General features: G+C 39.2%; 1 protein-coding gene and 1 pseudogene across 3 annotated transcripts; both read left to right on the forward strand.

Annotated features, from left to right (window-relative positions):
- LOC136279212 (uncharacterized) overlaps positions 1-26,187 on the forward strand; it is a 360,360-nt pseudogene that overhangs the window by 196,681 nt on the left and 137,492 nt on the right.
- On the forward strand, positions 603-25,612 carry LOC131786927 (golgin subfamily A member 4-like). 3 transcript variants are annotated; one of them, XM_066162110.1, is made up of 4 exons: positions 603-807; positions 4,055-4,133; positions 9,313-9,375; positions 14,387-25,612. In XM_066162110.1, the coding sequence occupies exons 2-4, from the start codon at positions 4,057-4,059 to the stop codon at positions 24,513-24,515; spliced, it is 10,269 nt and encodes a 3,422-aa protein (XP_066018207.1). In that variant the 5' UTR covers positions 603-807; positions 4,055-4,056; the 3' UTR covers positions 24,516-25,612. The 3 variants fall into 3 exon arrangements, with proteins under 3 accessions (XP_066018207.1, XP_058959967.2, XP_066018208.1); XM_059103984.2 differs by lacking the exon at positions 9,313-9,375; XM_066162111.1 differs by lacking the exons at positions 603-807; positions 4,055-4,133; positions 9,313-9,375 and adding an exon at positions 13,291-13,397.

The raw sequence follows: 26,187 nt of genomic DNA on the forward strand, positions 1-26,187 counted from the left end.
TTCTCTAATCACATTTCACACTCGTTCTCTGTCCCTGTTTTCGCCCGTGCTTTATGCAAAGTAGCTTTAGCGCCCTTCTCCCGCGGCCGATGACACAAACTTATCAACATCAAAGACGTATCGATCACGCAATGTGAGAAGCAGGTTTCCCTTAAGGTTAGACTGGCAAAAGTACAGCAGACAACCTGCTTACTCATATGAAGTCTGAGAATGAAGAGCTATCAACATCTTGTGCGTATTGTAGTCTCTATATCAAAGAAAGTCTAGACAGCCTGGTCCACGATACAATATGCATTTATTTCAATTTCAGGAAGATCATCTTTCGTTGCCTCAAGCGAAGGGACAGAAAAAGGCATGTAACAGTCACCAACACCAAGAAAACAAGAGTGACTTTCCGTAAAATAACATTCAAGGTTGATATTTCCGAGCCTTTTTTAGCCGGTAACTCTTTATGACTTATAATGCGCTTGGTGGAAATGTTTCGCATGTTTTCCGGTTACGGCTGGTATGATCCTAAAAAATCCAAAGATTTATCATCATTCAACACTTAGATAGTCTTGTATTACGGTACGTCACAGATTTGTAACTTGAACGCGGTTCTTGGCTGCAGTAATCGTTTGGCTAGCATCTTGATGAAACAGTAGAGTTCTTGCGTGAAAAGGTTGATGTTTTGAACTTCGACTGAGGAGTTATCTGGTCCACGAAGCCTCGGAGGATGACAACCGAAGCTTGCTTCATCTTAAGTCCAAAACATGTTACTCGCGGAAGATCACCTTTGAAAGTGATGAAGTTCAACTAACAGCATTGGTGAGTGTATTTCCTTTCCTTTATTACTGTATTTCAGTGAGAATTTACAAGGTTCAATCATCATATCATGTTTCGATTGCGCAAATTTGGCATGATGCACGTTTCGAAACCGTATATCGAAGAATCGAGCTGAAAAAAAAAATTAATTTCGACGGAATCATTTGACTCAAAAGTCGTGTTCGCTCGGTGATTTGCTTTGTTTACCGAAGGTACGCACCAAGTTTTTAGTTCATGAGGTTTTACCCGGAAACTGGCATCCGTTTTTTGTGGCACACGACACAAAACGCTGAGCTACCTTTGAGCGTTCTTTGAAGCAAGTTCCCTTTTCCCAGACCAGTCTGCGAATCACTCGTTAGACGCTACTCGTGATTCCGACACAAATGTTTTCCCAGGGTGGTGATAACCGAACTGAACCACAAAATTGTGCGGTAGATTCGATAGTAACCTATTGGTGGGTTGTGTTTCAATTCAATTACTTTTCAGTTTCATCTTTTCTCTGACGAGCTTACCCTGAGGATTGTTATCGATCATTGTTCTTGCTCAAGACTCCTAGCCAACACTAAGCTCACGCATAACACATATGATAAATTCCAAGCGTTATTTTGCAAAGAATCATCCAAATCTTACTCAATAAACTACAAGGTTAGTAAGCTTTTACAGGATATGTCCAAGCACAATGGCGAGTCCCTCTTTGGCGCATTTCGGACAAATCTTTATGTATACTTAACCGTGCGAGCGGGGTTTGTTTTGGTAGTGGGTAGTGCAAGTAGGGCTTCAAGCGCCATTTGCAAAATCAATTATAGTAACAAGAAATTACTGCAAATCACGTCAACATAAATCACGAATGAACCTCGGACGACTGTTCAGATAATCAAGCCCTGTTTATTTAATATTACAGGTGGAATAATAACACTATGTTTTCGTCTCTGGACGCGGTTAGCGTCACAGACTGTTAATACAAAAATAATGTCGATAAACCAATTTGTTTTTTTTCCATCAGTTAAAAATGATTACCTACTTAGTCAAACGGACCGGTTAATTCGAGCTAAACACTTTTAGTCTCCAAAGAATAATGTTTACGTTTCTGATGAAGGAAATACATTTACGTCAGAGGTAAATTTAACCTACAACCAATATTCTCGAAAACAACTACATTTCATGAATTTGATATCACAAGTAAGATGAGTGCCGTTGGAAACAATGAAGAAGCAATATTCTGCAAATCTCAGAAATTCACATCTGCTTCGTATTAGCCCCCCCTCTTCGTTAAGAAAATAATTTGTTGAAATCCACCCTTGAATTAGATTAAAACTATGTCTGTCTCGGTATTTAATGCTCATTTCCGGCGATCAAACATTCGCCAAAAAGCATGATACCGTTTAGGGGGCGGATTTCGGTCTACTAAGTCTGGAACACACACGCATAGAAATTAAAAGATCTCTATGTTGAAAAGATCTTTTGTGAGGCAAGAATTATTGGTATTTTTTGCTTCGTTGGACTATTGTAAAAAAATGTTAAAAACTTACAACCATGGAAAATCATAGGAAAACTTGTTGATTAGCGGCCGAGGGAATCCGGTTCAGGTTATAATTATCTCCCCTAAGACACGGTGTTGGGGTGGAGGGGAGGGGATTGACTAAATTTTATATTGGGCCTCCCTCGATCCGATCGATATCAAACTTCTGAATAGGAAAGCGGTTTACTTCCATACCCCTTCAAATTGCTGCCCTTTTCTGTGCCATAAAAAAGATAGATGTCGGGGGCCTAAGGCAGATTTCGCTTTCCCCTCATACGCTTCACCTTATGAAATTCGGTCAACACAATTTATACTGACCATATACCTAGAAAGGCTGCCCTTTTGAGAGAAATCCGCTGATTTTTTATATGGCGAAAAGAGTTCTCCCCCGGGACTCTTTTGATCAGTTACACCAAGAATGTAGCTCTTATCAAGTAATTTGATACATGTCGAAATGCGCAAAACGTAATTACTACTCTTGCAGAAATTCGATTTATGATGCGGATTTTAACAAGAATTCAGTGAATGCACGCGGAATTCGAGAGAAATAATTGTACTACCGGTAACCTACGACATCGTGCTTGCAAAAAGATAATCACCTGACCTCAAGTCTGTAAGTTTTTGAAAGGGTGGCTATCTATTCAGGCTGATGAAGGATTTCTCGAGGGGAGTTGCATTTGTCTTTAATGTGCACGGTTAAGATCGATGTTATTGTTTTGATGTTACTGATTCTTAAATTTTTCGCAATGATCTTATCGACCAAACTTTAATCTTCTTGAAAAAAGGCAACAAACAGAGACATCATGATTTTCCACTTCAAAGGTCTTCTCTCGGGATGTTATTATTTTCCTTGAGACACGTGCCTTATAACTCTCAAAATCCCTTTATAACCAGCGAAAGGCGACATGGGTTTCTTGTATGGTTTTTAAGAACTCGCTTTTTAATCAATGGAAATTTTTAATTCGAAGATCCAAACTGACTGAGGAAGTGTTGGCATAGTACATCCTAGGCTGATATCTCTTCTATCCGTTTTCATTATTTACTATGCGCCGTAGGAGGTACACACCCATGCATGGCATCAGGGTACTCCTCTGGTTAGACATGTGATGTAACATGTAATGGTTTACCATTCGCGATCGCACCGCTGTCCAAATGAAACGAGAGCCGAAGGCGAAGGTTTTAGGTTTTATGAAAGGTGGGCGAGTTCTTAAAGCCGTCTTCAGCAGTATTGGCCAAGGTTGGGGGTCTTCCATTGTAAACGCGAAGCTTTAGGAATTGGGAATTGTTTATTGTCTATTGTTTATCAAACACGAGGAGTATCCCGTGATATACCCCGACTTTAAAGTGAATTAGTGTTCTATTTTCAGTGTTAATCTCGGATAAGAGATTAACAAGATAATACTTCACACTCCAATTAGGCAAGCCACAAAGTTTGCCAAAATTTAACAAGTTGGCAAGGCTCTCAGACAGACAAAAAAGGAGACTCGACAGATCTTTTTTTTTTCTTTTTAATTCAACCATAACACATTTGTTTGTCTCTTTGAACAAATGACTTACGGATTTCGACTCTTGCCAAATTGAGGTCAATGTTTACGTAAACCACAAAATAGATTTTTTTACGTATCAGTAATACTATTGAAAGAAAACTTTCTTACATGTCGTGAAAAAAAACAAGGAAACGAAAAACATCATGCTATATCGAATAATTGTGTTGTCTTCTGCCTCACTTAGTCATGACTTCTGAGGAAGAGGTGGAGAAGATGTCTGCGCAAGTAACCAGCCAAGAAGAAATGGCTTCCTCTTCACCTGAGTAAGTAAATTAGATTTTACATTCTTCTATGCGCGAGTAGCGGCATGATATTTTATTCAGCGTTAGAAAAGTGCTTTTCTTTTCAGCTTTGCGTGAAGAAAGCTTTCTAACTAGAGCCACGAACTTTTATGATCCACCAAGAATCTGGCGCTCTCTGCTTCTCTTACACCTTGCATCAGTGTTTGTGTTTGCAAGCTTTAATTGGTTTATGCATTCTATAATTTGCCTTTGCTGTGATTGGCCAAAATCCATAGCGTAACTTCCGTGGGGAAGATGATGGAAGTATGGTGTAAACCTGATTATTTAAGTGAAAACAAGTTATTGCGCCGTGCTGCCATCAGATTTTGGTTTCCATGCATACTAGTGACACTGATTAACTAAAAAAATAACTGCTTCACAAATGAGTTTCTTAAAACTATCGTTGACCTCTTCGCAAAGTATTAGACTCTGGCCAATTAATTCGCAAATATGATAAAACCACTTTTCTTGAAGTTGACCGATCACAGATTAGATTTGCTTCTGGGATTTAAAGGTGGAAGGTTCGCGCTTTGAAGCCTGTTTAATCACGAAACATGACGTGCAACTGTAAATGCATAGAGGAATAAATAGCCTTTGAGGTGGACGATTAACTTACTTTGACTGTGTGCATATGCATGTCACTCCAAAAATGGTCTAAATTTAATTTTAAATGGTCCTCAACTTCAACTGTGATGGTTTGTTAAATTCTTGACTGAGCTACGTCAAGATATTTTTGAAGGAAAACCACCCATAGCTTGAGAGAAATCACAAAATAATTGTTTCTAAAAACAACAAAATTTGAAAAAATGAGAGTAGATCAAAAAGGAACCAGAATGGGGAGAATTGGGGGAGAATGACAAAAACTGCATATGACGAACAAGATGTAGAAACTGCGACGAGGTTTCATGAGACCCTAAAGGGACTTAAGTTGACTCTTAGTTAACAAAGGGATTGGAGCCCCGTCAGGGGTGCTGTTGCTTCCAGTAAAGAGTGTCAGAACGACATTTGGTCTGATCTGCACAAAAACAAACACTTCAATTTCCAATTCGAACTGTAAAAAACTTGTGAGACAACTTTTTGTTGTCCTTGTGACGCTATCAATGCAAGTGCGACTTAGGCAAGAAACCACTGAGTGAGATCCTTGCAATTCGCTTTTGAATGCTAATTTTGTAGAATATATTCCGTACATGCATTTTTGTCACAGTTTCGATTTTTCTACGACAAAATTCACTTGAAAAGTTTTTTGTCTATGAAAGAAACTTGCTAGCACATCATCCAGTCCCAACGTAAAGTAAATAGAAATGCCTATGAGTTTATAATCGTTAATCCTGGTGAATTGGCGATTGAGGTAAGAAAAAATATCTTTTCAGTGTGTATTTCAAAGTTCTCATTTCACTAATAATGTTGGCAATAAAAAAAAAGTCCCTTCGTCTTGAGCTTGCGTTGGCAGGATAATTTATTCTGTAACTAGAAAGCCAAGACGCTATTACTGACTTCGCAATCAAAACACTAAACTGTTTGGGAAAAGTCTCTTCGAAACGCTTTTATGCAAATGCAACCACTTGTAAATATTTACATCGGTGTTAAAATGATTCATAATCGTTTGCTAAAATAATTACACGTTTTTAAACTATCGTGGAAAAAATCCTTCCTGTTAGAAAGCAAAAGTGCGGATTCTCTCACAGTGTTACATTTTGTAGACAAATTTTTACTTGTCGTTTGTTTCCAAAGCCGTGTCGTATGGAGCGGCTGTGGTAGACAATTTACTGATTTATCTTAGCTCATAGAATTATACGTGATTGAACGATACAAGCCAACGATTAAGACAAACACTTTATAGAAATCGCTTAGTTAAACAACTTGAAAAGCAGATCTAAGTTAACCGAATGAAACAAGCTAAATTTTGGAAAGTGAATTCACCGCGACACGACTTCAATTATAAAGAAATCTTGAATCAAAAAATGTCCTTATGAGGTCCTTGCATCGAAGGCTTTCGCCAGGTTTTTGGTGTACTCTTGTCTCCCTTTGTACTTCCGTGGGAAAAAGACTGGGTCTCAAGATGCCATGTTTTGTTTAGATACCATGTCATTGACCCGTAATGACCCCTTACGAAAGTCGCACAGAATATGCGCAAATTTTCCCACGACATAGAAAAATCGTAAATACAGCCTAAGAAAGGTGAGTAATTTTTAGTCAGATGATTGCACAACGTACTAGGTAGCTTAACTTGGAATTGTAGTTAATAGATTCTAGACATGTACCAACTTTAAACAAGTTAGACTCACGAATTTCCTTGAGCAGCGTTATGGTAAATTATTGTAAACTGATGTAATTAGTTTTGACAGTAAGGCGAGAACAGAAGAAAGAAATTGTCTTTCCTGAGTTTAAATACGCCAAGGCCTGCCGAGCAAGTTAATTTATATGAAGAGTGAGCGACATTTTGTGCCTAAATTTTGCTTCAAAATTCATGGCTGATTACAAAGACTATTTCAGCGATGAGGTTTTCCAGAAGTTGCGAGTACATGAACCAGTCTTCGACTAATGAGAATTGGAAGGATCATCAGTTGTAATGCGTTCACCAGTGTGATGTTTAAGAAAGAATATTTACACCGAAAAAGCAGATAAGACACAAACTCAGTAATAGGCGCACAAATATTTCAAACTTGGTTAGAATGCAGTTCGAAAGACATAGAATCCATTGCTTCTCCAGTTACGAAAATGCATTCGGCCTAATCAACCTAACTCGTACAAGTTAGTCATTTGTTATCATTGAAAAAGTTCTCTCCATTTTCAGCCATCCTCGTTCTTTCTTGATTAAAAATTGTTTTTTCTGTCTTTTTTTTTCCGGTACCGAATCAACATTTTGTCGTCTCGTTGAAACTTAAATTATTTTGACTGAAAATATCAGACATAATTACTTAAAATTCACTGATAAGAATCACAAAAGTCCGCATTGTTAATTTTAACTTTAGTGTAGTAAGGTTGTTTTATTTCTAACATTGTTGGTGCGGAGACCCTCTCCAAAATATGATTTCTTTCCTAAGCATCGTGTAATCAAACAACAATGTAGCACACGTTTCAATTTTTAGCTTTTCTTCTTATCCAGCTTGGTTCAGACATTTCACCGCCTCTGGTGCAAACCAAATCGTCCCTTTTGTTATTTCAATGAACAACGGTCAAAACAGAAGTCAAACTAGTGGTTAATCGATGACTGTTTATTTCTTGCCATAGGGCACAATGTTATTAAATTTTGATGGAAGTAGTTCCATCTGCATATTTTACTCACATATCATCAACTTTTTACAATTGGTCACCATATGTCACGCGCTATCCACGTTGTTACGATTTCCCATACCTGTGCAATTTTTAAAAAAGTGTTTATCGATTGTACAGTAAGCAGTTATTAAGATAAACAGCTGTAAACTGGGTGCCTGAAACCAAAGAAAATAATGGTCCCATCATTTTTTCCTGCGGAAACCTTTGCCCTGTAACAGCTATAAATTATTAAACGGTGTTTTAATTCGCGAAAGATAAAAGATATTAACTTCTTGCTAACCGAGCGTGAGGGCCTTACCGGGTAATATTGGCCCGTGGTAGTAGCAGTGCGGACCGAGCGCAGCGAGGACCATACAAAAAAGGGCCGATGGCCTACAGTCTATCAGTCCGACAACTTTCGTGTCTGTGAAATGTACCGAAGAATTTAATGTTAGAACACAATGAAAGTAGAAGAAAAGGAATTATAAAATAATTCAAATAGTACGCGCGCTCTGATTGGCTATAAAACCATTTTACATGAGCGTATGTAACCACGGTTTTCGTTTCTCTTTCTTTAGTTATTTTATAAAAGAAATGTAAAATGGTTTCCTTGTTTACATAGCCTGATGTAAACACGGAAACCACTTTACATTTCTTCAATGTACAATATAATTCGCAAACCGGCTTGCACGTACATAACAAAGGAAAGGACATGTTTCTAACAAAGGTCTTTCTTTCAAAGAAGTTAATTTTCCCTGACTCAAGGAGAAATTCCCCAACTTTTCCTTGGGCTTGAATGAATTTTGACTCCAGTTTTCTCTTAATTTGGTCTGTTACCACCGTCGATTAGATATCGTTCAAATTTATAATCATGCCTTTTTTGCCTTTTAAACTGAGTAGATTTTTTTCAAATTCAGTTATTCAGACTGTTATGATAAATATCAGAGGAGGGAAAAAGCAAAAACAAAATCAACATATTTTGAAACACAACACAACATTTTTGTTCTTTTTTAACCAAATGCACTTAATATTTTAAATTTCCATAATAAATGTAGGTCGAATCTACGGTAACTATTTGAGTTCATAGTTCTTGAATGTTCGGAAACTATTTTGTAAAGTCAGCATTGTAAGTGTGAAGACAGAAATCTCACAGAACTTTCATTTGACTTTCTTTGATTGGGGTAAGTGACATTCATTCAAATTGATTGTCGATAATCTTTTAACAGATCTCGATTTTTTTTCATCTCCTCCGCATCTCTTTTATCATACAAGTAAATATTTGCTAAGCCTGTGTTCTGGTTTACAAACTTTCTCCTTCTCATTTTTTTTCCCTGACGACGTTTCAAAGTTATACCGGCATAAACCCAGTGATATATTAAGGTTAGGCGATAACAACACTGTGTGATGATTGGCTAACTCTACCTTGCAATTACTGTTGGAAAGCACTTGTCTTGCAGCGAAGACAATAGAACAAAAACAATATTGCTTTATCGCTAATTTGCACACTAGATGAACGTGTATATTGGGGAGCCAGCCTAAAATACAATTCACTGACGTGAACGCACTTCAATTCATCTGCAGTCGCTTAGCTACTGAAAATATTTAGTATATGTTGGAGAGGGAAGAAGTGGGCTGTGTATTGTATCCTGTGGGTGTGAAAAACACCTGAGATAATTCAGCCTGCTTTTGAAAGTAAAATTTCAAAAACAAAACAGTAAAAGCACTTATGTCACTTACTTTCTCAGTCATGAATTGAACAATGTAAACCTGTCAAGGAAAAAGACACGGTCTATTAACACTAATTAAAGGGGGTGACACACGGTGGCGGACACGTTCTTCGTGATACCGCAAGCCCTACATAATTACCAGTGATCACTATTATCACATACTGTTGATTTCGCGACAGTCACAAAGAGAATCAACGCAGGAGTCGCAGAGAACTGGATTTGAATAATCTTCGCTTACGCAGGTACCGTTGAAGCTCATGATTATGTTGAATACCGAGTTAAAATAAGATGTAAATTCCAAAAGTTGCGGATTATCCTTCAGAAGCAAATGTCTAACTTACTGTATAATGCTTCTTAATCACTGCTTTCGCACGCTGAGTTATCTAGCAGAATCTACGTCATACAAGTAGATAAGATAATCCGGCGTTTGAATTCCTTTTATGAGGAAGATTTTTGTTTCATTGGAACGAAAACACTTATTGAGTTTCTGTCACAATTACGATTTACTTTGTGCGGAAAGTACTAATATTTCTCAAGCAAACCGGCCAACCTATTGATAAACCAAGCCACGAGAAGCTCTTTACTGGAAGAAAATGTTTAGGGACAAATAATTTCCTCATTGACAACGCATTCATAGACGAAACAATATAATTCACGTCAGTTTTAGTACGAAAAGTTGAATGGCGTTGGAAACACAAGGCTTTCGAAAACAAACTCAGTATTTTGGGCTTTTTCCTCGTTTGATGTCGACGGAGTTTCGACCCCTCGTTTAGCGCACACTCTCCATTCCCACTATTGAAAAGGAATTTGGGGCTATTTCGTCCAAATATTACGTAGGGATTCTTAACAAAGTACTTGAAATAAAGCTGCATACGTTAACAGGCAATTCTTAAGTTCTTAAGAAAAGAAATCACTAATCGTTTAACAATAAAAATATGACGGCTTACTTCTCGCAAAAGTTGCCTTTCACTTAACGAGTTGTATTTTTTTAAAAGTTAACCCTTAGTGTCCTTAAATTTTTTTAAACTGCAACCCCAAGGTAGCCGTTACTAGTCAAATGAAATTCGAAGTGATACTGTTGATATTTCAATTTTCATGTTAGGATATATCTAATCAACGGCATGGATTTAGAATCACGGAAACATTCGTGTGATTTTGTCGAAGTGTGAAAGATCCGCGAGAGCATTAAGGCTTACCCCTCTCAATTCGAGTAAACATTTTTCTCAAGAATTAATTTTTGGAGAACTTAAATCGAAACACCCTCGTTGAGAATAAATTACAAGGTAAAGCAGGAAAATATCAACTGACACTCTCTACCATTACTTTGTCGTTATCGATCGATCTCCGGAAATGAACTAATTTCATGTCGTTTAACGTCCGAAATAACGTCGATTTGGTGATCATTACCTTTAATGTCTTGTATACAATATTAATATATTTAATTCTGAAATTTAGGCATCGGCAAACAGTATTTTCAAGACTAGAACGTAAACAAGTGATGGATGATGCGTGGATAGGGAAAACGGTGTCCAACCAGTCAGTTTTCAGCAAAGAGCCCAACGACAGATCAAATGAATTGAAATCGTTAATAATAATGTGAAAGCCAATATTTTCATGCGCACTAGTTCGTGGCCATTTTAGCTCTTGTGAAATCATCGACTATCTAAAAATAGAAGCAAAACATCTTCAAAAATTGAGAGTGGCCTAAATGTTATTTATAGTTGCGACCGAAAAGACATGCAAGGCATTGCCAAACGTCACCGAGTTCGGTCGCAGCGATTATCTGCTTGTTGTGATAGGGAGAATTTTGATGAGGATTTTGGTCCCTGCGACTGAATTTGTATCCGCAGCACATAGCTATTATTCAAACTGGTATGAATTTTCAGTAGATGATTTAACTTCCAGATCACGTGGTGTGATCATCGGTGTGAGGCTCACGTCACAGAAAACTATTCTGTTCAGTGCTTCCCTCATCTGGACGATCAGACCAAACGATCAATTGGTTAAATTGGTGCGATGATCGCAGCGAAAAAGTTAGTCGCATTTTCGCTAGTAGTATTCACAAAGGAGTTTATCGCCGGAACCTGTTCCACCCACGTGCCGCCTAATGTGTCCGACTATAGAAATGTCACCACTTTTGGGCAATATGGCGCCAGGGCAGAAGTATGTGCCGCCATAACTGACCTGCGGCATCAGTCAAGTCATCGGCTCATGAGGCGGAAAATTGACTTTGACACAAATGACCGCGTGCATGTCAGGCAATAAAAAATATTCCATAGAAGAATACTTTCGACCGCACCTTGATTTTTGCCCGCACGTTACTCGTAAATTTTTTGCTTGCTTTTAAAAATCGAGGAGGAAAATATAGACACAAGTGCCTTTGTCATTTTGTTAAGTGCATTAGATTGAGAAAAAGAATAGTCAAGTTATATGTTGTCCGTGTCACCGAGGCATCTGTCGGTTTAAGGAACTTATGTCACAATATTTTGAGATCACCACTCTCGTGAACAAAACCACATTATATTAGTTTGATTAGAAGGAAAAACACCAAAGTGGATTGAATAACTGGCGAAAGATTGATTGTGGATTGCTAAAGGTGAACTTGAAAAATTTAGGATACATTTACCAGTGTGACCTGGTTCTTAGAAACAATTTATGACGAACGGAAGCCTGGGTAACACAGATAAATTGAAAAACGTGAAATTCCCTTGAATTCTCAAATTTCGGAGTAATGCATCTCAAAATTGTGCGTTTCCATTCCATTACCAAGGCAATATTCATATTTTGAAAACCTTTTCCTCTTGAGTTATCTTTTATGACAGGTAGTTTATCTACCGAGACCGCTGACCAGAACTTCCATTCTATCGGGATTAAAATGGCAGTTTGATAAATGTATCGTCGTAGGAATGGGTTGATTGAGTGGGTCCAGGAAAAGAGACACCAGTGTGTCACTGACTGTCTGATGAAAACATGAACGGACAGATATACTGACTTATTAACTGTTGCTCAGATCGACCGAAAACTGGACGAAAGAGATACCGGTTTTCATTGTAAAAATGGCGAGGCAAGCATCAGAGTCATACTGTTGTGTGCCACCCTCTTTAAATAAAGTTGTTACTTACTTACTTATATCAGAAACGATGGATTTCCTCATTGATTGACTGACTGATTGACTTAGTATTTGAATTAACAATTGATGATTCAGCGTTTATTGATTGATTGATCGAGTAAGTGGGCGAGTTGATTGAGTGGATCATTGATTGACTGACTGACTAACTCATTTATCGAGTAATTAATTGATTAAGTGATTTTTTTGAGTGTCTTAGCGATAGATCTAACACCATTACCATTACAAGTGAATCAAAACGCCATCAAAAGCTTAAAACTAATGCGAAACATGCAACAAACCAACAAAAGAGGTGTGCATATTCAAAACTTGAAAGTAAGCTTTCACATTAACCCGATTGCTTTTCAGTGCAATCTTGTTTGCACCAGTCCTACCTCTGTCAATGAAACAGTACTACAAACTACTACTTGAACATCACCAATGACAAACCTGACAGGTGATTGTCCAGTGTTAGGTGTCCTTTCAACTTACTTTCCATCTTCTAAAATCGATCACTTCATTCCAAGTAGTAAGCGGATTATTGATCAACGAAACGAGCTGATGTCTTTCAAACAAGGCGTAATATGAGGCTTTTAACCTAACCAAACTGTAATAAAAACCTCTTGTGTTGTGCCATAGCAGAGTTACAAGTTATATAGCGATACAAGTTAGATCAGAGACGGTTCAGGTACCAGAAACATACTCAACAAGAATAGCATTACTCATCTATCCAATTAGATGGCAGTATTTGATTAACTGGTTTTAGCACGTTATAGATAAAACCTCTGTCACCATTTCATCTGGTTAATCACTGCTTAAGAGTCTTACAAAAACATGACACGAATACTTCTTCGTCGCTCAAGCGAAGGAAACCTTGCCTAGGAATGTGGGGGCAATGAAAATAATATGAATGCTGTATTGTTTTGGTCAACGCGCTTATAGAATACCATTTGTTTTCTATTCAAGTACATGGTATTCAGTGGTTAATTAGTTTATGATAATATGACTTTGTTCTCAGCACATTACGGCTACTTGTACATGGTTATAAACAACGCTGTTTCTGATCATGAAAACAAAAGTTTCCAAGCTCACATGCTATTTCTGCTACAACTTGGAGTAACTCCCTAAAATGATAGCTCTTAGGAACAAACACATGAGGTTAGTTTCGATTTAATCTATTTGTCTTAATCGGTTGCTAAACCGATGTAAGGACTATGTGATATAGAAAGGTTTAAAAAGTATATTTCTCTGCAACCTAGCAAGTTGAATTGCTTTTAGATATCTTGTGTACCTAGAAGTTTGGTTTTATTGGTAGAGAATGCCAAAACATTCAGCGTTATTGTCAGATTATTCGAACATATCAGATACGAAGTTGTATAGTTTTCAAACATATTACACAGTATTGCTCGGTAGAATATTATGCCTGTTGCAATTGCATAGCAGAACATTGCAGAAATCGTCCAAACTTACTCTCAGCAACATCATATAACAACTTTGTTTGGCACACGAGGCCAAAAAGTTGCTATTTACAATTTTTCTCGAGGCGCTTTGAAGGCTTATATTCTCAGGATTAGAATAATTGGAATGTCACCGACATTGTTGTAGTCATAATACCTCAAAGCTATCGTTCGTTTGAGATGCGAATTCATTAATCGTGGCTGTTGTAAGTAATAAGAGGTTTTTGAAAGAAACTTCTCGTGGAAAAATGTGATAAATCCTAAACTGTGAAAGACAAAATTTTTTAAGTGAGACTGATTCTATTTTGTGACTTCTTTTGTTAAGTCTGTAAATATCAAGCTGTACTCACTGAAATGAAAATCGATGATTTGTCGCGAAGCATTCCTGTTTATTTCACACCTTATTTCTTAGACATCTATTCAATCGTCTATTCTCCCTCACGCCATTCCTTCCTCTAAATAATAATAATTCTTTATCCTTTTCTTCTAATCGCAGAAATTAAAAATTGGTTTTCACTGAACCTTGACTGGCAAAAAAAAAAAAAAATACAAGCCTAAAGATTTTTTATCTGTCAATCGAGAGAACAGTGCGATTGTGCCAATTTTATGATGCAGAAGGCACTTTATGAAAAAAGTATTGCTTAGACTCTCATCATGAAATAATCCTCCTCTCTGTACATTCACTTGCAGCAATCGTGAAAAAGCTGAACAAAGTCAGAACCCTAATGGCACTCCTGGACATGCCGATAATGAACGAGATCTGCTCGAAGCAAGCCAAGAAACTGCAACTTCATCCGAAAATAGTTCGTCCCTCAAATGCGCCTTGAGACTTAAAGAACTAACGACTCAAATGAACAGCGTAGGTAATCGACTCCAGGCGCAGCTTGTTTCTCTGCATGAAACAGTTTGTAAAGGAACGGAGACTTCCCAAGGAGTTAATACAGACTTCAATTTGTTTTCCCCTGAGCTAGTTGATAAGTTACAAGGCAGTACCTCTGACCTCAGCGCTAAAGTGAAGGTTTTGGAGAGTTATTTGGGAGAAGCGCAACAACTGTTGACTCTTCAAGAGAAGCTAAACAATGGAGTCAATGGCTTGAATGGGGTCTCGTCTTGTCGAGAGAAAAATCAAACAGAGAAACAACTCGAATCAAAACTCGCCGAAATAAGTGGGAAACAAGAAGCGATTGATGAGGAGAGATCGAGACAAGACATGGATTTCTTGAACACTAACGGAAACATAGACGACCACGAGAAATTTGATGGAAAAGAAAGTGATGGTATTACCAGACTGGATAAATTGGAATTAGACAATCAAAACTTTAAGAAGCAATTGAAAATAATTAAAAATAAATTAGACGAACGAGGACTTTTAGATGATGAGCTCACAGCACTTACAAATGTCCAATCGATACTTGGCGTCAAATATGAGGATTTTTCTGCCTCAGATGAACTTGTCATCTTACAGAAAGAGAGAAAGGTTCTTCTTACGACTATTAGTAAACTGCAAAGTCGAGAAAGCAGCGACAGCAAGGAACAAATTGATATTAACACCTGTGATAAAGCGGTCCAATGTAAAATCAACATTTTGGGTCAATTAAGTAACCAAGGCGCGTCGCTATCCAGTGAATTTGAAGAGCTGAAGAAGCTTTCAAGCGAGCTGCAGGCGGAAGTGGACGAACTAGACGAAGAAAACAAAACTATGGAGGAAGAAACTTTTAAATTGAAGGAGGAAAAAAGAGTGCTCGAAGACAGCGTGAACAAGTTGAGAGCTCAAATAACTGATGCGTTGGATTCGAGTTTTGAGGAAATGGAGCATGTACATCACGAGAAGGAAGAGCTTCAGGTCCGGTTGCAATTTATGGAGGCTGACAACAAAAAACTACGTGACACCTTTGCTGAGCTGTCGAAGAAGAATGCGGATTATTTGGAAGTCGTGCTGGACGAAATTGAAAGAAAGGATTCCCTTGAGGATGCTGTGGACTATTTGAGTACCGAGGTCGAGAAGCTCAATGAAATCAATATCCAAGCGGTGTACAGTACCAATGAAGCATGTCCCCCCAGGGACACAACGCTAAAATGTCATAACTCCAGCCTTTTGAGTGAAATGAAAACATGTAAAGAGTTAATAGATTCACAAAGAGAACAGATACGGCAACTTCAAGTGGACAAAAGAGATATCGAAGACAGTTATATCAATCTTAAGAGAGAGGCGCTTATTTTGCGGACGAAGCAAGGCGAAAAGACTTCTCTGAGGTTAAAAAGCATCGAAAACCTCGCTGCTAGTATGCAACCCACTCGGAAAACTTCAGTCGAACGATGTGAGTATCTTAAACAAGAAATCCTTCGCCTGACCAAGCGCGGAACTGAATTGGAAAATTCAATAAGAACGTTGAAATCCGACAACTCCAACCTTGAGGAGGAAAAGGTTTGTCTGCTGGACTCTTTGTTACATCAACTTGAAAAGAACGAATCCCTTCAGGTGCAAAACGATCAACTCAAGAGTACAATTAAACAAAACAATGGCGATAAAGAGCTCGGAAAACCGTCAACTAAACTCCTACTGGATAACGAACGAAGTACAACAACCCACGATCGTGATACGGATGTGAATGGAAATGTGTCCGAATGCGAAAATCACACTCGACTGCTAACCAGCGAAGACACAGCACACGAAAATGGCTCTGACACGAAGTACGCAATCGACGAGTCACAGGAGAGGTCATATCAACTTGGCGAACAGCTGCAAAGTTTACAAGAGCGTGTGCTTGAAGTTGAAAAGGAAAAAGAGAGGATTCAGATAGATTTAAAAGACACCTACAAAAATGAGAAAGAGCTTCGAGAGAAGGTCGCACATTTGAAAAACGAATGCACAGTTTTAAAGAATCAGTTGAAAAAGAACAAAGAAGTTTCAGACACGCTTCAAGGATGTCTTCAAGAAGCACACGAAGAGAAAGAAGAGCTTGTCGAGTCTTTGGACGAGGTCAGCGAAGAGAAGACCACTTTGGAGAAGAAGATTGAGATAACAGAGAAGGAACTCAACGAGTTGAAGGAGAAATACCAGTGTTTGCAGAGTGAGTTTCACTCTATTTCAGTTGGGGCACAAAATGTTGACAAATCCAAGGAGCAGATGAAATCTATTCGCGCTAAACTATTCGAGCTCTACGAATCCCTGACAGATAAAGAAAAGGATAGTGCATCCGAAGAACTCAGTACGGGAGCTCCAAAATCGACATCGTTAGACGAACAAGGCAACAGCATACTTTCATTGGCCGAGAAAGTTCGCAAAGAAGTCAACCTTCTCAAGAAAGAACTCAGAAGAGTGAAAATTGAACAGGAGCACTTAAAGACGAAATTCGAAACGTCTCAAACGGAGAAATTATCACTGCAGAAGTATGTTCGAGAGCTTGACGAGAAGAGGAGGCAAGTGAAGAGTTTTATTACAAAACTCACTGAAGAAAAAGAAGTAATTTCGGAGCAAATGGAGGAAATAAAACAACAGAAGAACAATTTAGCTGACGCTCTGGAAAATGTCTATCAAAGCAAAGAGAGTCTGCAATGCCAGCTAGAAGATGCGTTGTGTAAGCAGCATGAAAACAGCAAGTCGGTAACTGAGGCATCTGCAGAGGCCCAAAGCTTGAAGAAGTCGCTTTACAAAATGGCTGGAGAGCGAGATACTTTGAAAGATGCACTACTTGAAACCACAAAAGAGCTGCAAATGGTGAGGACCTCTGAGGCAAAATGGAAAGAAAAAGCTACGGGCTCTCAAGTAGAGGCTGACCAAAGCGTACAAGAAACAAACGACGCAGGCAACAAAGTTGACGAAAGCGAAGTCATTAATCGCCTGCATCTAGAAAACGACGGGCTGAAAAAGCAGTTAGAAATGTTGAAAACGACTCAACTCCCTCCGCAGGAAGAAGCCTCTGGAAGAAGCTCGGTCGTCACGGGTGATATTCCGGAGAAGTTGGCGGAACCTGAAGATCAATTGCAATCAACAATGGCTTCAGAGTATGGAAACAGCTCGGATGTTTTTGAAATGGTTACTTCTTTCGGGATGAGATCTTTCGAAGAAACGTCCAATGCTGGTACGGAGTTGCCGGTTTCAAGCGAAGCGAATTCCTGGCTTGAAAGTGGACCACTTGATGAGGAAGAAGCATTTGAAGTTCGTTTCAGTAAAGTGTGCGCAGAAAATAAAACATTAGAAGCGCAACTTCGACGAAGCACCGAAGAGAACGAACAACTAAAGATTTGGTTTGAATCAGTCTCAGCTGAGAAGGAAGTCATGGAAAAAGAACAAGAATCGATGAGCAAGGAGAACGGAGAACTGCTACGGGATCTGGAAAGACTGAGGCGATCCCTTGACGAGGTTTCAAACCAAAACAATGTTGAGGACGAACCCGGAGAAAATCTTAAAGCTGCTCTGGAAGAAAAAACTAAAGAGAGCGCGAAGCTTCGAGAAGATTTGCAAAAACAAGAAGATGAAAGACAGGAGTTGACACAAGCTCTTAAACTGGCTAACATGCGCAAAAAGTCTTTGGAAAATGAAGCAAATGAATCGTGGGAAAGAGCTGAAGCTCTCGAAAAATCATTAAAATCCATCAAACAAAAGAATGATTCACTTTCGAAGGACATCTCTGCTTTAAAGAAGGAGAAAGAGGGTCTTAATAACTCTTCAGAAAAACTAGCTCAGGACTATAAGAGGCTGCTGCAAAATCTCGACGCGCTGAAGAAAAAGCTTGAAAACGCTGAGGAGGAAAAAGGCAAAAAGAATGAAAAGGTTGTTACACTCTCGAAAGATGTGAAATTGTTGCAAGAGCAGCTCCTAGAAAAATCACACTCCCTGACCGAGTTGGAGAACAAACTAGAGAATACCATTAAGGAAAATGGAGATCTTCATGCCCAGCTTGAAGCCCAGGAGACCAAGCAAGAACAACTCGTGAAAGACTACAAGACGCTTGAGGAAAATCAGGCGAGGGTTCAAACAGAAATGATCGAAGAAAATAAAAATCTCAAAAAGAAGGAACGTGAGCTAGAAAGTACAGTTAAAGAGCTATGTGATGAAATAAAAAACCTGAAGAGTTCGTTGAAGGACGCTGAAGATAAGCTTGGCACCATCGAGGAGGACATAGATGTGAAGGAAGAAGAAATAGCCAGTAACTTAAAAGGACAAGTGGAAAAACTGCGAGGCGATAAAGAATCTCTAAAGCGCAAGTTAGAGGAAACAGAAAACGAGAGCAGCACAGCGAGAGAACAACTTAAAGAACTGAAAAACCAAGCCTCGGAATTGCTTTTGTTTATAGACCGATCGGTCGAGGAGAACCCTACGAAAATGTCTCACAAAGCTGCACAAGAGGACACAAGTCACATTCGTTACGTCTGTGATTACATAGAAGCTATCTTAGAGGAAAAAGCTATTTCAGAAACAAGACTGAAAGAGGAAATGACAAATTTAGAAAGAGCAGAAAAAACATTACTAGAACTGAGGAATGAGCTGCAAACACTCACAGAGAGACTTGAGAAGGCTGAAGATTCAAATCGTTTAATTGAAGAGGACAACAAACAACTAATAAAAGAACGAGCCGAGCTGACGCTTCAGCTCGAAGAAGCACTGGACGGTGATCAAACGGAAGGGCAGTCTTCAAAACCGAAACGTTCTGCCCGGGAGGAGGTACGACTATCGCGCGAAATCAATGACGTTCGGACTCTTATTGACAAGCTAAGTTTGCAAAAAGAAAAACTGGGTGCAGCATTGGTGAATAAAGAGAAGCAAATCGCTGCTGTTACGGCCGAAGCCACTGAAAAGACGAGGATGTTGGAGCACAAGGAAAGAGAAGCTGAGTCGCTGAGCCTCACGAAGGCAGAAGTGGCTGTAGCTTTGGAAATGGCGAAGGATGGCTCAGAGAAACTTCTCGCGGAGCTTGGACGCGAGAGGAGTAGAGTCGAAACTTTACAGCTGGAGTTGGAGAACGAGAAGAAACAGCACTATCACAACCAACAGGAGAAGTCTGATCTGACAGCTTGTGTAAGCCGGTTGGAGGAAGAGAAAAAATCCTTTAAGATTGCTGAAACTAGATGTAGAGATCTCGAGAAACGTTTGAAGAAAGCAGAAGAAGAGAATCTTCAGATTCAAGCACTGAACAACGAGCTTACGGCAAATCTGAAATCTCAAAATGCTACATTAGCTTCGGTGAAGAAGGACGCTAAAGATAATGAGTATAAATGGAACAACGAGCTGGCCCAGAAGGACGAGTTACTCCGCTCACTGAATCAGGATATTAAGAAGTCAAATATCTCCTTTTCCGAGATGCTAAGAGTTGTAAACGAGCAGAAAACCAAAATTGCTAACCTTGATAAAGAGTGTAAACAAAATGAGAAGTCACGAAAAGAGGTAGTCGAGGAAAGAAATGTCCTGCAAAAGAAGTTGAAAGAAGAAGCAGATGCTAATGATGCGTTGACCCTTAAGCTACAAGAGATGGAAAGAGCTGTATTTAAACATAGCGAAGAAAACGAAGATCTTCAAAAACAAATCGCAGCTAGTGACATTGAGAAACACCTTTTACAGAGAAAGCTACAGGACGTGGAAGAACAAATGAATAGTAAAGAGAAACGGCTAGCCGATTTAAAAAGAAGCACACAGTCTCTAGAGGATGAGCGAACTCATTCCAAGATAGGGATAGCTGCGCTCCAAAAAGATCTTACCGAGAAGACTTTGTCTCTAGAAAAGGCGCGTAAAGAACTGAGTGATTTAAGAGGGTCAATTGACAAAGGAAAAGGAAAATTTGAGCAAATGAAAGTGGAAAACCTGGAGCTGAAGAGGTCACTAGAAAATGCAGAGAGCAAACTGCGAAGAGCGGAAACAACGTCAGCAAAAACAAAAGAACAAAATGACAAACTGAAAAAGAAGCTCGAAGCTATCGAGGAAGAGATGGCCGCCTTAAATACAGCTTTCGCTGAAGCACAAACAAAGGAACAAACTCTACTTATCGAAATGAAGACTGAAACAGAACGGATCGAAAACGAGTTGGAAACACTAACAAGTGAATGTGAAACTCTGAGGGAAAAATTGGATGACGCAGCTGATGAGAAGAGTGAGCTTGAACGAGAACTTCAGCTTGAAAGAGATGGTAGGAAGAAGACTGAAGAACAATTGATCACAATTTCAAACGAGCTAGGAACTTTGAAGGTTTCAGCACAAACGGTCGCTCAAGATAACGAGAACCTAAAACTAACCTTGCAGGACAAAGAGAAAGAGCGTACAAGCAAAAAAGACGTTTCTTTAGATGAGATGGACTCAGGAAGTTTCGGAATTGGCGAGGAAGCAATCTCATGTGCCCAGGAAGGCGAACTTTCATCTGCAGCAGAAGTGAATTTTAGTTTGGAGTCCACTCCAAACGATCAAGATACTTTTGAGGATAAACTCGCAAAACAACGCCAGTTAAATGCAGATTTATATGAAGAACTGGACGAACTCAACGATGAAAAAGACGAACTGAACGAAATCATTGAAGAATTGAGGTCGAAAACAAAGAAACTGCAACGAGACATGGATGCTTTGATCGAGGAAAAAGAAACTCTGGAGGATAAACTGGACGAGAATGCCAAACGTTACAAAGAGGAGCTTGGATCTCTGACAGATGGAAATAAGGAGCTGTCCAGAAAGTTAGAGGTCTTACTTAGGGATAAAAATACCCTTCGCGAGGAGATTAAAACAAAGGAACAGAAGAACCGCAAGGCAGTAGAGGATGGGAAAAGGTTGGAAGATGCACTAGAGAAGAGCACTTTAGAAGTGAAACGCCTTACTATAGAAGTAAACCGCCTCTCCAAAGAGATCGACAAGGAAGTGCCAAAAGGTCTGACAGAGGGGCTCGCTGAAAGCGACGAAAGAATGAAGGAGCTTGAGTACAAACTGGATCAGCTGAGCCTTGAACATCAAGCACTGATGACTGAGTTGGCAGAGAGAAAGAACGAAAATGCAACCTTGCGTGTGGCATTGGAGGAAGCGACACTCTCCAAAGAAGATTGTGAGAGGAAATTTGGAGATGCAGAAAAGGAACTATATGACGAACTCGATGAAGTACAACAAGAATTGGAAAGCAAGAAGAATACAATTGCATCTCTTGAAGAGCAACTTTCTAAGTTTAAACGATCCGAATCGGAGCGAAAACAAGCCCTTAAAAAGATCTCAGACGAAACATCGGTTAAAGACTTTCAAAAGCAGCTAAGAGAATCCAACGAGGAACTAAAAGAAAAGAACAAGATGATTTCAACTTTGAAGGACGAAATTACTGACCTTAAAAGATCCAAACAAAAACTAGAACGAGAACAAAAACAGACGACAGCTGATAAAAAAACGTTAAGCGACCTTCAGAACAAGCTCGAAAAGTTGCAAAAGGAATTACAGGTGAAAAACAAAACGATTACTTCTTTAAACGAAGAAATTGCCGAACTCAAACGATCAAGTCATGAGCAAAAGAAAGAGATGCAAGATAAACTTGAAGAATTGAAAAGAGAGGTGGTCGCAAAAGATCAAAAAATTACATCACTTACAGTGAATGCCGATCAAAAGAAAATGAGTCGTGATCAAATTGACAGAAATGAAAAGATAACGCCAGAAAAGATGACGAAAGGCGATGAAATTACTCTCCTCAAACATGAGCTTGCAGAAAAAGAGAGAAAAATTGGTTTGCTAGAGGAAGCGATAGTCGACCACAAACGAACAATTTTTGAACAGGAAAAGGAATTCGACGAGAAGGAAGCGAGTTTGGCGACAGCTCGTGAAGAGTTTTACAAGGGTTTGAGAGAAAGATGCGAAGATGAGGAACGACTTGAAAGCCTGAGACGGGCAAATAATCGACTTCAGGAAGCGCTGAATATTGCTCGGGAGAAGGAGAGTAAACTAAAGAAAGACCTAAAAGAAGCAACAGATCGAGGATTCACGCCGAGTGGGCAAAGAGAGAGAGGCGCTCTTGACAACGAGTTTTTAGAAGTGCGTTATGAAGTTGAGACGTTGCGTAAGCTTTCGTACGATGAGCGCGCGGAGAAAAATTCTCTGAGAAAGACAAGTTTAGAATTAAAAAGATCCCCGAGTGACACGAAAGACAAAGACGGCAAAGACTGGGACAAAGTCAAGGAACTGAGGAGAGAAAAAGACTGTCTGTTCACAGAAAACCAAACATTGAAGAAAACAGTGAGAGACCTGACTGTGGAACTTGAAATAATAAGGAAAGAGATGGTATTTAAAGAGATTGGAAATTCGAAACAACAGAAGAATGAGTTATCGTTCTCCAAAGAAGCTATCGAAAGAAAAAATAAGGCGATTGAAACCGAACTTCATGAAACAAAATACAGTTTGAATGTCTTAGAAAAGCAGCATGGTGATTTAAAAGACAAATTCCGGAAGCTAGAGGAAGATCGTACAAACGTGGATAATGAAAGGATAAAACTTGTAGACGACGCACATGCATTTAAAGTAAAAATGGAGAAGAAAAATCAAGATCTTTTGTCCAAGCTTGAAGCTAAAGAACATGAAGCCATATCTCTGCAAGAAAGAGTCGAAGGTCTCAGTGCCCTACTACGAAAATTCGAAAACGATGTCCGTAGCTTGGAGAAAGACAAAGAAGACCTCGCGTCACAAGTCCGTTTGCTTGAGTATGATAAAGAACGAATCGAGGAGATAAATAAACAGCAAAAGGCTCAGACTGAAAAGCTTCTTCTTGACAGCGGAAGCCAGAAAGATTTAAACAACAAGTTAAGGACCATGTTCTCAGAAAACGACAGACTGGAAGGAATGAATAACAAATTACAAGCGGACTTCAGGGAGCTGTACCGGGAGGTCGATAGGAAAGAAGAAGAAAGGAAAAAACTTATTGAGGAACTACACGAAATGGCGCTGAAGGTTAAGCAGCTCGAGAAGGAGAAGCAAAACGAAGCGTCTCTCAAAGAGCAACTTGCCGAGCAACTGATGGAGAAAGACAACGCTATGAAGACGAAGACAAAGATCCTGTCTACCCGTTTAGATGGGCTATTGAAAGAAACTGAAAATCTCAAAGATTCTTCGGGCAAAATGGAGCAAATGGCATTTGATTACAGACGATTGGAAGACGAAAACTTGCAGCTTATAGAAGGCGCTGAGAAATTACGTGAAGAGATTGTTGGTCTGCAAAAGGAGAACGATCTTCTACGACGAGCTTGTCAACAGTTGAGAGGAAGAAAGTCCATCGCAGAAGATAAAATCGTTCTTGACAGTTCAAATACGGAACTTAGAAGCGACCCATACCCCAGAAAAGGCTCACTGAATAAACCGTCAGTCCATAAATTCCAACCTATTGAGGAAAGAGTTTCTGCAGAGGAAAAAAGTGAGCTGAACGCGATGAGCGGTAGAGACCTTCAAGAGCTTCGTCGAAGATCACATGATCCAGTTCTCAGCGATATAAAAATATCTAAAGGAACGCTAGCACCCATGCCCCCTTGGACAGGAGAGGCAAGGGGCCACCAGTCCCCAAAGGACCGACAAAGGTCCAACAGTACACCAGTGGTGAAACGTTTCCCTTCAGGGGCACCAGAGATACGACGGGAGGCAGCCCCACATCCCAAGGGCCCCTCGCCACCCTCAACGGATTCAAGCCGTAGCTCAGAAGCAGACCGCAGTGTTTGCTCCAGGAGCTCATATTGTAGTCCTATCTTGTCCGTGGTGGATATGTGCCCCCTGCATCGGAACCCCTCGATGGAACGTCCTCCGAATCAATGTCCCATTTGTAAGAAAGAGAGAAGAAGGCCTGGTGCTGCGCCAAAGGAATTTATGACTTTGGAAAAATACGTATGAAATTACCTTAATGACATATATATAGTTTTAGAATATATAATATATCTTTAGTTAAGATTTTTTTTTTCTTCGTTTTTTAATAACAAACCTCAACTTATTCGTGTGTTCCTAGATTTCCACATTTCCATTTATTCTCTCATCCAATTTAATTTTAATTACAACGAGGATAGTAATATTTCAGCTTAAGTCAGAATGCTTCGAGGCCGGCGATTGGTCTCCGAGGATCAAACCAAGGTAGAAGTCGGGGGTTTATTGGTCTTAAAGTAAAACATGAGACGAGGTTCAAAAATTAATGTTAAAGCCGTGAAAATGCTAAGTATTCTCAAAAGTTCACATAATGTTATTGCCTAGTCATAAACCTTCTACTTCGCTGTTTGCTTTTAAAATTTGGTAACGTCACCTGTCAGTTACGTTAGTGGTGAACCCCCTCCTCGAAAATAGCTGGATCCACCATTCACTTAGCATAGAAAACGAGTTATTGTAGTGACTCGATATGCAAATACGTTACTGGCTCACTTCGACGTGAACTGTGATAGCATGACATCTTTCTTCATGCATGATTTTAACCCTTTAAATCCCAAAGTCTGATCGCTAATTCTCTCCTCTGGCTGTTACAAATTTCCTTTTGAATTAGTTACAAGAATTTGGTGCAAGATCAAGGAAACAACATCTACCTGATAAGTTTGAGTATTCTCGATACCTGTTTTGTGGATATATGGATATTATAGGGAGAAGTTACATGTTCATCACTTCTGGAAGTTAAAGTGTAAAGTCATTTTCATTAAGCAAGCTCTAAGGTCCGAAGTTCATTAGATGATACGTGCATCGGTGGAGTTCATTTTTATACTTAACTGTTTCTTTTTTGCAAGCTCGTTTGAGGTGGCGCATTTTAGAAGTATTTATCATTAATGCTATGGTTTTTTTTTTTTGGACAAATAATGTTCTTACAAAGAGGGGAATATAAACAAAGTTTTTCAATTGTGTAAACTTAACACACTGTATCACTGGGTGTGTCTGGGTAAAACAAAATTCAAATTTTATCAAAATCTGTACATATATTCTATTATCAAAAATGATAAATTATTTTAACACTTTTATCCACATGGCTTGTTCTTTGTTTTCCATATGTATTTGCTGGAAGTTGTCTCTTTTCCTTTAAAAAACTATCATCGCTGATTAAGGGAATTAGATTCGACAAGATTTACAACCGTATAACGCGATACTCTTGCATACAGTACCTGGATGATAGAAAGCAGTTGAAACTAATAGATTACCTCTGGGACTTCGGCTATGTTTTAGAACAGCATGGGGTTAAACGGAGATCTTTCCCGTGGTTAAGCGTATCTTTTCCTGATGGCCATACAGTGCATGCAGATATAATAACTGAACACAACTACATCTTAAGGAGACTTTCGATTGCGGAACAAAAACGAAGAAAAACGCCGGCGAACGTCGACTGAGAATATTTTTTCGAATTACTTTTACGCGATGTTCGAATTGCTGCCCTATAAGGAATTCACAAGGTGGTAACGAAAACAGAGGCTTATACTTGAAATAAACTTTTCCACTCGGAGTTAGAAAGCGTAGAAGGAGAAGGGAATTGAATTGGATAAGGTTGCATGTCTTGCATTGTTAAAATGATTCTACTCAAACTGTAGACTACCGTGAGCCT

This window comes from Pocillopora verrucosa, chromosome 2 (assembly GCF_036669915.1).
Source record: "Pocillopora verrucosa isolate sample1 chromosome 2, ASM3666991v2, whole genome shotgun sequence".
In the NCBI taxonomy this organism is placed as follows: Eukaryota; Metazoa; Cnidaria; class Anthozoa; order Scleractinia; family Pocilloporidae; genus Pocillopora; species Pocillopora verrucosa.

What these genes read in the sequence shown, in the direction of transcription:
- LOC131786927 (XM_066162110.1), top strand. Translation starts at nt 4,057, where the DNA reads ATGACTTCTGAGGAAGAGGTGGAGAAGATGTCTGCGCAAGTAACCAGC. An exon ending in ATGGCTTCCTCTTCACCTGA is followed by an intron (nt 4,134 to 9,312) that starts GTAAGTAAATTA and finishes ATTTCGCGACAG; the next exon opens with TCACAAAGAGAATCAACGCA. An exon ending in AATAATCTTCGCTTACGCAG is followed by an intron (nt 9,376 to 14,386) that starts GTACCGTTGAAG and finishes ATTCACTTGCAG; the next exon opens with CAATCGTGAAAAAGCTGAAC.